The sequence below is a fragment of the Amborella trichopoda genome, chromosome 6, assembly GCF_054954075.1.
Source record: "Amborella trichopoda isolate Santa Cruz 75 chromosome 6, AtrichopodaSantaCruz75HAP2 v2.0, whole genome shotgun sequence".
Classification (NCBI taxonomy): Eukaryota; Viridiplantae; Streptophyta; class Magnoliopsida; order Amborellales; family Amborellaceae; genus Amborella; species Amborella trichopoda.
The window spans coordinates 53,395,100-53,409,985 of record NC_142341.1 but is presented as its reverse complement, the minus strand read 5'-3'; the positions used below and the strand labels follow the sequence as shown (position 1 = coordinate 53,409,985).

General features: G+C 32.6%; 1 protein-coding gene across 1 annotated transcript; it reads right to left on the bottom strand.

Moving 5' to 3' along the window:
- Positions 1-999: 999 nt before the first annotated feature.
- LOC18448526 (phosphoglycolate phosphatase 1A, chloroplastic) lies at positions 1,000-13,891 on the bottom strand. The gene is made up of 11 exons (XM_006858587.4): positions 13,601-13,891; positions 12,364-12,431; positions 11,363-11,455; positions 11,211-11,282; positions 10,583-10,654; positions 8,014-8,073; positions 7,801-7,853; positions 6,227-6,324; positions 2,272-2,371; positions 1,752-1,855; positions 1,000-1,296 (listed from the first exon to the last, which is right to left on the bottom strand). Exons 1-11 carry the CDS (start codon positions 13,863-13,865, stop codon positions 1,190-1,192), a joined length of 1,092 nt encoding a protein of 363 aa, XP_006858649.3. The 5' UTR covers positions 13,866-13,891; the 3' UTR covers positions 1,000-1,189.
- Between the last annotated feature and the right edge of the window lie 995 nt (positions 13,892-14,886).

Genomic DNA, 14,886 nt, shown 5'->3' with positions numbered 1-14,886 from the left:
AGAGGCCATCTCTCAATCTGCCAATGGCCTTCTGAGACTCATATGAATTGGTCGGGCTGATTAGTCCCAACCTGTGCTTTAGTAAGTTTGGTCACAAGTAAAGTTCATTTACGTTAAAATCAATGTTTAACTGATTTTAACTAGTTCAACAAGTTGCTTTTGATCTATTAATTTGGTCGAATGAAATTAACCAACTTTTTTATAACACATTTCATAAATTTAAATTATTATTTATTTGTTTATTTATTTGATTATTTATTTGTTTATTTATTTAGTTAAATTCCAATCCAATCAGTTCAACTTGTGGTCTGACCTGATTCAATGTCTATCCTAATAACACTGGTTTGATGGCCGGGCCCTCTCTCATTAAAACTAACCTTATATTAGTTCAAGTTGCTCACTCATTTCTAGCTTAAAGCACATACTCTCTCTAGCTTTAAAATGGAGAAAAAATGACAACCAAATTTGTCATCATTTTATAGTATGAGGAAAAGGAAGTTATTGACTGTCCTCTTTATATGATTTCAGCACTGAGATCGTCTTTTACCAAGTCATTTAAAGATATTATTATTAGTATTATATATCTCTATCAAATCGTTACAAAATAATAGCTCAAGTGCATATATGATGCCTGTTTATAAGGCCAAGGCCAAGACCTTAACAAGAAAATTCATTTAAATACAAAAAAGGGTTTATTTACGTTTCACATGTTACACCCCTTATGGGCTCCAAGGTGCATCTAAGTAATTTAGCCAATGGTCCTCTCTTGTGAGGTGCATAAATCCAGTGAAATGAGAAATTCATGATTCTCTTTTCCTAACCAATATTAGCACATTTGTCATATTGAGTGTCTTAAAAAATTGCGAGTAAGAGAGGGAGAGAAAAAAGATCTGCAGAGCATTTACATTGACCTGCACACGCATACTTCGGAAATTCTAAGTTCACCATCAATAAGACATGTGACCCGACGTTTCCTAGTCGAGGTCATTTCTGGTATGCTGAACCCAAACCAATGACATATTATTGATGTATTTCAATATAGATAGACAATAAAATTGATAATTTATTGGTAAGGCATTGCCCTTCTGCAATAGACCAATGACATCAAAAGAATATGGTGAAGAAAGGGTGTGGTCACATAAATTACAGCAAGTAGAAGATTGATTTACAACGGAGGCGGCCTGAAAGATCAAACAGATGCAGCAGTAAGAGAGAGAAGATCAGAAACCTTGCTGGTGTAGAAATCTGGCTGTATGGGGTTCTCTGGACTTCGAAGCATGGACAAATTGGTCACACCTGCAGTATAAGAACATTGTAAAATGAAGTTCTTATATACATTGAGACAGAAGATATTCTACTCCCGCGTGACTGGAATGTCCATTTACTCCCACAGGTAAAACCCCACCAAGAATTAATTTTAAGACCCCAAATTTTGGGGATGTAACCTCTTCAACTCATTGATTAACCTCAATTAAAAAGATTTCCTAATTGTACACTCTATACACTTAAAAAAAATAATACCTCGAGATTGAATAGAGACCCTCCAAATTTTAGATGGTGAGATCTAAGTGTTAGCAAACTCAAATTTTAATTTTCTTTTTAGAATCATCATCTATTAATTCTTAAGTGGTTCCCAAATTTTCAGATTGAAAAAACCGTCCCAATTAGGTCTTTTGACCGAGGGAGTAGAAGTAAACTATGCTCCCGAGGGAGCATATACAAGTGCTCATATAAGAGAGAGAGAGAGAGACCTGAGAGGACAAGAAGAGTCTTGCAGCCACCGTTCTGTCCGAACAAGACATCTGTATCCAATCTGTCTCCTACCATACATATTTGTGACTTGAGAATATTGAATCTGTGACAATAGATTTTAAGGTTACATAAGAACCAGCAAGAAGGAATCAAAATAAGCAACTTCTTTCCCTTCTTCGATGATTTGGGTATAGAGAAGAAAAAGAATACTAGAATGTGATAGTAAACTCAGAAAAAATAATTCAAACAAAACAGCTAATTGGCAAGAAGGTTAATTAGCATAAGTTCATGCATGTGGACATGCATCAGTTTATATATATAAATATATATATATATATATATATATATATATATATATATATATATATATATATATATATATATATATATATATATATATATATATATATATATAGAGAGAGAGAGAGAGAGAGCTCCTGTGTCTATTCCTACAATTTCTTTTTCATCTTTCATAACAGATGATGAAGAAAGCAATATAGAGGGGTGAAAGAGAGTTACTTTTTTGATAAATAGTCCATCATAAAAGTTGATGGCTTCCCCACAACAACTGGTTCTTTTTGAGTTGATCCCCGAATCGCCCCAACCATGGAACCACCACCTGAACCCCAAATATTTAATCAAGTGAGAAATCACATAAATTCATCTATACAATAATCATATGTTACCCGTTCAATCATATACTAATTGGATAAATTTTCGATAAAGCAAAAAAAACATATGAAGTCCTGACTACAGCAGTGGCAAATATGGGAGGAGCCTACTCCAATGCAATCGTGTCCACAAATAAGAAACATGCATTAAATGAAAGTGGAGACATTAACATGCGAGAAGCACCATATTATTGACTATTAAAAGAAACATAAATAAAACATGCACAGCAATAATATCGACTCAACGGTCACTTTGGGTGTATTTCTTCATGTTGATCTGTCAGAATATCTAAACACAGCCTATATTTATGGTGTCTAACAAACCCCGAACACTAGGCAATCTTATGTAGCACTCTTTGTTAAATTAAACATAGTGAAATTTCAACTGATAAAGATGCTGCAATCTCAAGCATAATGCAATCGTATGCATCTTTAGCCACAAGAAATGCATAGCAACATTGTAAAACCAAGCTGCAAGGACACTACCTGGCAATGGGAAAGGCAATGCAAAAATATCATAATAATATGATTAACAAACAAAATAAATAATTGATGGCACCTGAAGTCTGCAGTTTGCTTGCAAAAAATCACAAAAACAAAGCAAATAAATCAAAATAGAATATAGCAAGATAACTATTTTCTCACAAATATAATATTCTTAAAAAATATCACAAGTAAATGCATATCACTAAATCATATGGTAAATAATGTTTCTAAATGAGCAAACATGCCTGCAACGATTGATCTTGTGAAAAAAAAACAATACGAGGATGAATCTTGAATCTCTCTATATATAAAGCATGAAGGAGTTCTTGCCTACCTGTCAATCAAGAATTAGCATGCACGATTTCTTGTCTTGATCACGTGTAGACATTTTTCTCCTTTAGTCTCATGCTCCCAAGGGTACATGATATGTTACATGATCTATTCGGTAAAGTAAAAATTTTGTAGTTCCTCATAATGATGAATATCAAGAATTTTAGCAATTAACATCTAGGAAATAAAAATTTATACGTTTTAAATTAAAAAACTGCTATGAAATAGAGGGAGTATATATACAATATAATCCTACAAATCCATACTATACAATAATTTTCCCTCAAGTTTCCCTGTTTTTTCAACGTAGGCTTTAAAGTGAGGATGATGCGTCATCCCACTAATAAATTTGGTTTTGCTATTCCAAATTTACCCATGATTTTTTTTAAAGACCGTGTAAACCTATTACACTATAAAATCTTTCATTATGTCAATAAACTATTTTGTTAGTTACATAATTTCCTTGAAATGAGCCCTTTATACAAAAATAAAAGTGAATTGCACAACAAACTATCAAATACATTTGAAAGTCATAAATTTTGTATAAAATTTTATATTTTTGAGAAAAATCTTATATAGAATATTTTATTTAATGAGCATAATTTTAAAAAATCAAAATTATAAACATTTAATAGTTCGAAACCGTTTTTCTTCCTTACAATGTGTGATCAGAAAACTATTAGTTTTTTATTCCTTATAATGAAAAGTTTGGAACTAATAGTTCAACATACTTTGATTCCTTATACAGAACTATTTTGGAAAAAAAACCCTATTGATTCACCCCAAAAAATTATCTTGGAAAAAAATAAACATACATGAAAAACGGACATGAGCATAAGTATGAAATATGGGAGGTGGTTTTCAAATATTGGTAATTATGATGGATATTACCATATTTTCCCTTTTAAGTTTAAATCACAATCAACATAATTTTAAAAGGTTCCCTTATTAAAAATTTAATTGATAAATCTAATTGAGTTTAAAATTATAGCTATAACTTAATATTTTTAATTAAGAAATATCATTAATTAATAAATTTTAAATTTAAATTATAATTATGTGAAAAGACAGTATAATTTTATTATTTTAATGTCACCAATATCTAATTCCCTAAAAGAGAACTTAAATTATAATTATCTGAAAATACAGTTGAAATTTTATTATTTTAATAAATAATTCACCAATTATCTAATTCCCTAAAAGAGAACTTATCTAAAATAAATTTATTTTCATAATAAATTTGGTGCATAGATGTCAGGCAAGAAATGTATGTCACAGGTATGGTAAGTATCATGTCCGACTGAGCTTCCGTTACTCGAGTGATCCTCTTTGATAATAAAGTTTGTAATCAACGAACTAATAGCATTACACGAAAAAATCTATAATTGCATGCTCCTTCAGCTATATGCTTCCTGGCCTTTAGGAACTCAAATTCTATTTTTGTCTTTAAAAAACACGTATGATATTTTAAAAGTAAATTTATAATTTTTAAAACCATATAAAATAACACTATATAAGTCTTTCTAGAGGATAATTAAATGGTATGTTCATTTGGGAGCATATTATACAAATAATTTATTCCATTGAATACCTATTAGACGCACTATGTATCAACATAAATGCTATGGAGGAAATTGTGTCACATCTTATCCATTTTCCTTTGAGGTTCTTTCAAAAAGGAATTATCGTTCTTTTAATATTGGAATTTCGTTAGTTCAAAATAATTTAGTAATTTCTTAGTATTAGTTAAAAACTTTTATATCATGTAAAAATAATTTTTACTCATGACAATTAAAAGAATAATTTATTTTTATTGCAGTTTTGAATATAAAAATATTTACTCGAAAGCTGAGACACCTTAAAATTTATAGTTCTCACAATTATAAATTTAGTTTTCGTTATGAAAACTTTGTTCTTAGAAAATGTTATTAAAAAATCATTATTTATGAGTGAAAAAGTTTTTCTTTGTTTTTTAGTTTAGCATTTTGTTAGTTCAAATTAACTAACTAATTTTTTCATATTAATTAAAAAAATTTCTATATCAAAACAAAAAATAAAATAATTTTTACTCATGAAAATTAAAATCAGAGTTTATTTCTATTGCAGTTTCAAATATTACAAGGTCTACTTAAAAGATTAGACACATTAAATTTTGTTGTATTAATAAAAATCAAATTCCATCTTAAAGTAAAAATAATTCTCAAATATATAAATTTTTTGGTCATGAAAACTTCTTTTCTTAAAATAACATTATTAGAATTATTATTTATGAGAGAGACTTTTTGAAATCAATTATTTCAAAAGGCAATATACATTGCAATTTAACCCTTCTTTTGTTTAAAAAAAAAAAAAAAAAAATTCCTCAAAAGATATACATTGCAATTTATAATTTTTTATTAATAAAATTTCTATATTTGCTTTGAGTAAAAAGAAAAACCTTCTATATCACACAAAAATAGCAGAGTGATTAGCTCCTGTATTTTTACCCAATTTAAAAAGTTTGGTTCTTTAATATTTGATTATTAAATATAATTTAGTTTAACATCATAATTATAAATAAAAATTTAAATCTAATTGACTTAAAAAATGTAACATTAAAACAAAGTTAATTTACTAAAAAAAACAAGTAATATTAATTATAGACAAAGCTATAATAAATTTTTAGCAAAACCACAATTAAAAAAACTTCCATTGTTTAACTTCGACATTATCAAAATACAAGTTCAGTGGGTGGCACATTATATTACCATCACAAAAATAACACATGGCACTACTCTAAGCAGTATTTTACTCATGATTAATATATTTAATGAAAGTCTTCTAATTTTTCTGAAACGGATTCAAATCATCTAGTATTCTTAATATAGTGGTGTAGCACATAACTAGCCTAGGAAACACGATTGCTTAAATCTCACAATATTTGATTCGGCAACAAGTAATGGAACTACAAGGAGAGAAACAAATGAGATGTCAGAGAAAGATTGAACCTGCCCATTCTTGAGCATCTGTGAGATGAGTAACAGCATCGCGATTTGTAGCAATAAAAAGACAGCCTGGATTTTCACGAATGCACAATGTCCCGTACCTTCCATATTGAAGCAAACCATCAGATATCAACAGAGAAAAAAAAAATCACACTGCATAGTAAGAAACATGCACCGTAAGTATCCAGGCATATCGATTGATGAATACAATGGATCAAGTTTCTCACATAAGAACAAGAACCAAAGTCAAAACATCTGTTATCTGGTTGACAATATGATCATCATGCAGAAATGTAATAAACCTCATGGATTTGATCTTGAAAGTAATGCATAGATCAATTCAAAGGAGAGGATACTGAGTATTTGAAACAATACAAATGAAATGCTCCTATATCTTAAAAAACATTCCTTATTTCCACCTGATCAATTTGTTTCATTCTTCTATATATGAGCCTAAAGAATCCAGCATGATTCTTTTAGTACTTATTTACCTACTCTCTCTTTTTTTTGGTCATTTTTCAATTTCTTCCATAATGTCATATCTGCATCATATTACCACAAAAGGAATCAAATTAACCAGTTGTGTCAACCTTAAAGAGTGTTATACCACCATTATGCTCACTTGACCAAATAAATCTGAGGCATATACATTAGTCCCTCAATTTATCCTTTCAGTATATTATCTGATTTCCATCCCTCCTCTGCAAATGAATAGAATGCCCTCTTAGACATTGCAATTTTCTTGATTTCCTCGATTCTAGTTATAGACTATGTATATGGCATAAGAAGGTTGCTTCTCAATCCTATAGATAGTTGGCTGTGAAATAAGTTTAGGATCTGAAGCAGAAACCATACATTTTATCTTCCACAGCCACCTTAAAGCCAAAGTGTTATAACGGAAATGGGTATAACTTAAAGTAAATGGTACCACCTAAAGTTCATTTAGTTGTTCAATGTTCAACTGATGTTCAGTGAGATTATCAGTGCCTGAGACATTCATGGTTATTCAAAACATGCCAATATTGTTTGGCACAACAGCCCAAAAACTGCTATGTTTGGCAATTCCAGAAAAGCATGGTCTCTCATCTTCAGACTTAAAAATTTCCGGCACTTCAAGGTAACTACCACCATATATGTTGGCACTTTTGAATAAGTTTCTAATACTTGCAAGTGTCACCAATGCTTCTCTCTACTTCTGAAAAAGTGTCTAATTCTTCGAATAATTGTTAAATTGCTTGCCATTGCGTGAGCTAGGAACAGCTAACACCAAATATGCAGGTCATACATCATGTAAGACAATAAATCTGACCAATATATAGACAGGGCACTCCAAAACATAATCTTTAAAAACTATCTGTTAGATCATTTTCAAACAAAAAAGACTACCGAGGTTCTATTTGCATGCTCACAGACCTCCAATTTCAGTTAACTGGAAGTACAGGTATATAGAAAATAGAAACAATTAAATTACTATGCTTATCATTTTTTAAATACTTACACATTATAAAAAACCTGGAAGTGAGTCAATGAAACATACCAACAAAAAAGCAGACAAGAAGGAACAACGAAAAACTTACTGAACTTTGTAGTAGTTGAAGTAACGATCAAATCCAACTACAACAGCCCCAACCTAAAATGACACAGAACTTGCTTAAACTTAAGTAGGTTTGACAAAAATGTCCAATGAAAGGAAAAGATGAGAATATCAATTGTGTCTTCAGTAATGGATCGAGATAATGGAACAGCTCAACAAAGAATTTTGATGAAAAAAAGGAGGGAGACTGGCATACATTCTCATCGTGCTCCATATAAAATCCAGGTTTCAGCTCAATCTTCTTGTTGCCATCATCCTGAGGAACGATATGCACAACAGAATTACGACAACTTTCCAGCAGAGCCTAACTATTTTGTGAGTACTAAACACTCAAATTCAGGTTATAATATATAAAAAATAAACATATTATTATAATTATTGCCTCAACAAGATACTTGAAATCCTAGAAACCAAACAAAAAACACTGGCCTACCACTAGGTATAAATATTTAAAAAATATCAATGATGTAAGGAAAGAGATGCAAATGTGGATTAGTAGCAAATATATGTATCCTCGGGTCCGTGGAGTCAACCATGAAAAATGTCTCATTCAACTGTGAACAAGGAGTCATCTGCGTTATCATATTATTGGCTTGTTCATCGCCTTGGCCTCTTATGTAGCTTGAATAACATCTTCACTATGGAAATTGATAACAACTCCACCACAAATTGTAGCATATAGCGTAATCAGTTCACTAATTCAATCTCCTCCACTTAAATTTATGCGTTTCACAACTAAATAATGATCTAAACCAGCATTGCATTATCAGTTTTCACAATCATAACAGATAGCCTAAAACATCAGAGGTAGTATTGAATTTCAGCTCTCTTTTTGGTGGGGACACTCTCACTGCATTGGAGGTTTATTTCTCTCTATTAATGTTATGAACAGTACCAGTAGACACACGATATTAAGTGAAGAATCAGAATGCTTCTTCATGGTACTTTATCTCGGAAGTATTTTGGGCCCACTGAAGTAGTTTCTAAACATCGAGAAATCTCGGCTCCCACTGAAAGGATCCTGTGTTGGTTTTCAGGTCCTAGAAAACCATAATAGGGGAGCTCTTTAACTTAATAGTAATTTGCTTCAAAAATGAAGGTTGCATAAAGAAATCAATGAATTGAGAGTTAAAAGCTCAAGATAGAGTGCTATAGATCTTAACAGAGTTGCTTGATTTCGAGTGTATTGCTTGCTCTTGTGTGTTGCCGGCTCTTGTGCATTGATGGCTCTTAACAGCCAAAAAAATGATAATTCCGTTAGAAAAACAACATTTTAACAGCAGAACAAATGACAGTCGTTAGGGTAATAGCTTAAAGCAATATGACTGAACTTAAAGCTCAATGAGCATGAAGCTCTACTCTTAAAGGCAGAATAAATGCACTGGCAAATAGCTCTACTCTTTTTCTGTGGAATAGATGCACTAGTAGCAATGCCATTAAGAAGATAACTGTTAATGGTGGAATAGATGCACCAGCATGAAGCTCTACAATTGACAAAGGAACAAACGCACTAGTAACAATGCCCATAAGAGGATAAATTCTATATTGAAACAAACAACCTGCAAAAATTAACTCAAACACGGTAAGTTTGTGCTTGATTTGGACCCAGAGGAATGAGAAGCCCTCCTTGTCTTCTAGGCATTCAATGCCCTCGACTTGATTTCTCAAGACGCAACAGCATTATGGCATGGATAGCCCCAAGGTATGGCCCAATGAACAACTGTATTCACTCTTTAGAATGCATGCCCAAATAGATGGCTAGAGACACATACAGTTAACTGAAAACTTGAATCTTGGAAGAAGAAACTCCAATTTGACCTTTGGACAGGTATGTTTTAGTGCCGGTTCCACCTTGAACAAGAATGACAGATGAATGTTAGTGATTTGAAATACAAATCACTAACATTTTGTTCCAAAATAATTCTACCACTCAGTCCATGACCTTCGCTACCTAACATTCACTATACTGGGCATGGGCCTGGTCATCATCAAAGTGTGAAAATAATTCGTGTAAGTCAAAGTAATTCGGAACTGTAAGCTGTTAAATGTATTCTTCATAATCTTCACAGAAACCCATATGGCATTTCCACCTGGCCTCTCGAACTTCATGGTCTCATCCTTCTTGGATGTGGATGGACCACATACCTATGTTGTCCAGGCCTGGCATAACCATGTGACCAACGGAGATAGGTTACAAGAATGCCAGATCTTTTTATTCTCATATGGTCATAATCCTTACTGGGAGATTGTAGACCAATTTTTTTAAAATCCTTGATGCAATCTCTTAAACATCAAGCAGAAAGAATACAATCAAGGAGACATAACAGAAAAATCCACAGCATATTAAGTCAATTAAACAAAAGGACAATGCATATGAAGACCAGTTTGGACTTCCATGCCCGCACCACATATATCAAAATCTTCTAATTTGTATGGTAATACAAGCCAGTGTATTGTTTCGAAAAAAAATACAAGCCAATGTATGAAGTCAGCACAAAACATCAAACTATGACTCCTAGATTCCAAATAAGGAATTCATAATGTGAATTCTGTAGACACAAGCAAAGCATATGTGAACTTTTCAGGTCGTCACATTTTTGAGAAAAGCATATCATATGTTTCTAGGACATATCCATGAAAAAAGTAGACAAAATTTGGTAAAGGATGCGAGAGGCAACAAAACACTGATGGTTCATTTCAAATCTAAACTATATTCGGGTATCATAGCAGAATGACACTTGATAACATGGGTATAAATTTCATACCGGGCCACCAAGGTATTGAAACCCGGCAAGCTCTAGCTCCTTCAAAATACCATCCTCCCCAATCACATAGACCTGCAAGTTCAAAAGTTCAACACGAGATAACAGATGAACATAAATTTGTAACAAATTATTAAACCAGATGAGAATTGCCTATAGGTCTATAGTCAGTTTCCATATAATAAAGGTAACATAAAAATTAAAGGTTCTTACCACCATACAATGCATAGCTTTTCCTCAAACAAATATAGAAACAAGAGAGACATACTAAAACAAAAGCTACCAAACATTCATATGCCACAACATTTAAATAAGACAACTAAGGGTGAGCAAAACCGCAAAAGCATTCAAGTTCCTAAAGTGTCAAACACGTGTGTGTGGTGTGTCCACACAAACACATGTCTAAGTTAAGTTATATGGTTTCCAGTCAAATACAAGATGATAATAAAACTAATAATCCATCTAATGGAATTTAAAACCAGTGGAACTTAAAACCAGCAATGATATCCCAGAGTGACCAACAAACAAAACTTCCAGCTCTCATGCCAAAGGAAGGAAAAAGCAGAACCGCCCATGTGAAAAGCATGTCAGCGGCAATTATGATGTATTGCACAGAAATTATGTTGCACACCTTTTTATCCTTGGGAAAATCGATAGACTGTAAATACGCTGACGCAGCAAAAGATGATGCAAATATCTCCTCCTGCAATTACTCAATTCAGATAGGTATGCAAATGTTGCCAGAGAAAAAGAAGCATCTTGAGGAACTTATATTGAGCTAACCTCGTTTACAGCAAGACCAAGCGTTTCAAATTTTTTTCCGTATTGTTTCCTTGACTTGGTCGAGTTGTTAGTGACGAAGACCAATCTCTTCCCCTGAAGAAAATGACAGAGAAATAACTCCACATGTTAGACTTTTGACTAATTTATTGCTTTGGTGATTTACAGGCTAGCATGACTAAGGCTGGTGTTTGAAAGCGCTAAAGAGACACTAACTTCCTTGAGAAGCTTGCAGCCACAATGGAGCATCAGCTAGACTAGGCTATTGTTTACAAAGATAATATACAAAGGTTTCAAACAGTCCACAACTACTGATTTTTCTTTTTTTTCTTTCGCATGACATGACTTCATAGTGCATATTAGGACTAAAGTCACCACGACAGTTAGCTCCCTGGTTAGTCTCGTGTGTCGATACATGCTGACACTTCATGACACCTCAATATATAAAACAACAGTAAAACGAACAATGAAAGGGCCCATGGCAAGGTTTGAACCCAAGCCATCTTGCCCCCCCCCTTATGGCAAGGTTAGAACCCAAGCCATCTTGGCCTCCATCCCATAATCACCTCCCCATCTACTTCTTATGTGTTATAGAAAGGGAAATCTACTGTGTATATTAAAAAGAATGATATATAAACACTTAAAACAGTAATCGTATGCGCGTATCTAGCCTTGTCGGCTTTTTAGTCTGAAGTACTTGACACACAGTGATTACAACACAATGTATAGTAGTACTAAAAGGTAGTCCTTTCTTACTTCATTACACATTATTACACCATTCTGACAGAGATGGCGAGCTTCGGTTACGAATAAAAAATTAATTACCAGCATATCACAGTTAGATCTACCAACCAAACAAAAATGTTTCAGTAGAATGTTCTTCAAAAACCCATTAACAATGGACAATCCAAAGCCCTGAATTAACAAAGATGTTGAATAGTAAATATATAAAAACTATGACAAAATAGTGGGAGAAAGAAAAAGTCAAGATTTTATCAACTGACCTTGGATCTTAGCATATCCAAAGTTTCTGGGACACCTTCAATAAGATTATCGCCCTTCCATATAACGCCTACCATTATGGAACACAATCAAAGACTAAGTGTTATTACTTACCAAATTTCATTCCAAATCTGAAACTTCAGTTTCAGGTTATCAGCCAGCCAGAATCGAAATTCCCATACTTCAGCTTGAATTAACTTTATATAATTTCTTTCAAAACTAAAAAAAGAAAAAGGAAAGAAATGGTGGCTTAATTGAGGAGTTCATTTGTAATCCAAAACTTCATTATATTAAATAGGCGGAAAAACTAAAAATTGCTCGCCACCAAGCTTTTTTCTGCAGAATATGAATTGTGCCATTAATGTAGTAAACTAACAACTTATAATAAAAAAGTAATGATACCGTGAGACCCTCCGTATCCATGTGAGTAGAACTCAAATGATTACCACTAAATTTTGACACATATCTCTAAAAAAGTTATAACATGAACATGAGACTTGAGTGAACGATCCTTTTGATAGAGATCTATGGAAAACCCATTCACCCCAAGTCTCACGATCCTTTTGATAGAGATCTATGGAAAACCCATTCACCCCACACGTATGTCGTAACTTTTCTATATATCTACGTCAACATTTAATGGTTACCTTTTGGGTAATATTGAAGGAGAAAAATGCCTATAATGATTATCTTTCATACCCAAGGGTATAAAGGTCATATAAAAGAAGTTCAGGGATATTTGGGTCACTGATGAAGATAATTGGGGGTCATTGGAAGGATCGGACCTTGTCTCAACAGTACCATCATCGTCCAAAATTTAAGTAAATTCCCTCCAAAAAAACAATTATTTTTAAAGAAAAAGGGAAATTCCATTTCTCTCCAATCCATAAAAAATGAGGAATAACATTCTTTAAACTTAAAGTCAACCATTTTATCTGCAAATTTGTTCAAAACCAACCATCCTTCTCTACAAAATGGTCTCAATTTATCACAAGAACGACACCATAATTCATCAGAAAATTCAGCCCAAATTGGGAGCTGAAACATCAAAATATAAATAAATAACACAGAGTAAACATTAAATTCACAAAAAGGAAAAAACAGCACCCCAACTCATCAGAAACAAGAAACAGAGAAAACCAACATAAACAAAAGCAAATAATAAGAATTTAAAAGAAATAAATCTCTCACAGAAAGGCGAAGCATAAATTCAATGATCAAGAAAAAAACATATTATACCATCGCAATCAAAGATGAAGGTCTCCACAGAGTTGATGAGTTCATTGGCGTCCTTGAGGGGCTCAGCAGAAGCAGCCTTCACGCTAAATTTAAAGGAACCCAGCATTCTAGAGCAGCATTTAGAGTTGTTTGAGCAGGGAAAAACCAATGGCGAAGCTGAAATCCTGTGACCCAAAAACCCTAAATTTTGAAATTTGGGAGCAAATGTGGTTTTCAGAGAGAGATTAAGCGAAGCAACTATCGAAGAAGAAGCTCTGGTCACCATTTTTTTCGCCCTTTTTCTCGTTATTTACGAATTTATCCATTATAAATACATGTACGCTTGCTTAATAAGACTATGACACTATGACGGAAATGCCCATGTCCTTTGCAAATTATCGTAATTGGCATATTCCCCACACTAGCCCTCTGCCCTGAAATTATTAGGGAAAATTATTAGAAAACCTCCAATTTGCACTTTTTAGTCACACCACGCGATTATATTTTTTACACCACACGGCATTTATTTTTAATTTTTTTTATTTTTATTTTTACATCCGTCTTTTAAGTAAAAAGTTCAATATTTTAGACTAAATTACCCTTATTCAACATAATGCACAACATTTATTATGTGGGTCCGATACAAAAATGTGTTGTATTGGGCACAAAAAAAATGTGTTGGATTGGTTCAATACAAGTTGCGTCGGTTCAGCACAAAAAAGTGTCGGATCGGCTCTATGTTCATATGGCGTCAATCCTATACAAACCAACTTAGAGTTAAAAGTAAAAAATGTAGCAAAAAAATAAAAATTCATTTTTATCCAAAAAAATTATCAACTTTTTTGTACTTAGAGGGGATTGTTGCTAAAAATAATAACAATTTTGAAATCAAAAGTGTGGTATAAAAAACGTTGATAAATGATACAAAGTACAAAATGGGGGTTAATCTATAGTTTTTCCAAATTATTATCCTACTTTTTATACATTTTTTTGAGAAATTTATCAAAATACCCATGCGAGATATATTATTTAATATTTCACTCATTTCTAACTATTTCAAATAATGATCATGTATCCTTTCATGGGCATTTTGAAATTCAACCTACACTGTAGGTACAATGTTAAATAGCTTATTTCACATAAGTATTTTGATTATTTTTTATTATTTTTTATTTTTGAATATAAATGGTGGAAATAAATCTCAAGACATAATGTTGGAGCACCCTAATTCTAACCACCTGTGCGTCAAGCCCATTCCCTATCTTTCTCCTTAGTTAATGCATGTCTTAACACTCATTGGTGTTACA

Coding starts and splice junctions, on each gene's coding strand:
- LOC18448526 (XM_006858587.4), bottom strand. CDS start 13,865: ATGGTGACCAGAGCTTCTTCTTCGATAGTTGCTTCGCTTAATCTCTCT. Junction 11,283..11,362: donor TTGGTCTTGCTGTAAACGAG/GTTAGCTCAATA, acceptor GAGTAATTGCAG/GAGGAGATATTTGCATCATC. Junction 7,854..8,013: donor ATATGGAGCACGATGAGAAT/GTATGCCAGTCT, acceptor GTGTCATTTTAG/GTTGGGGCTGTTGTAGTTGG.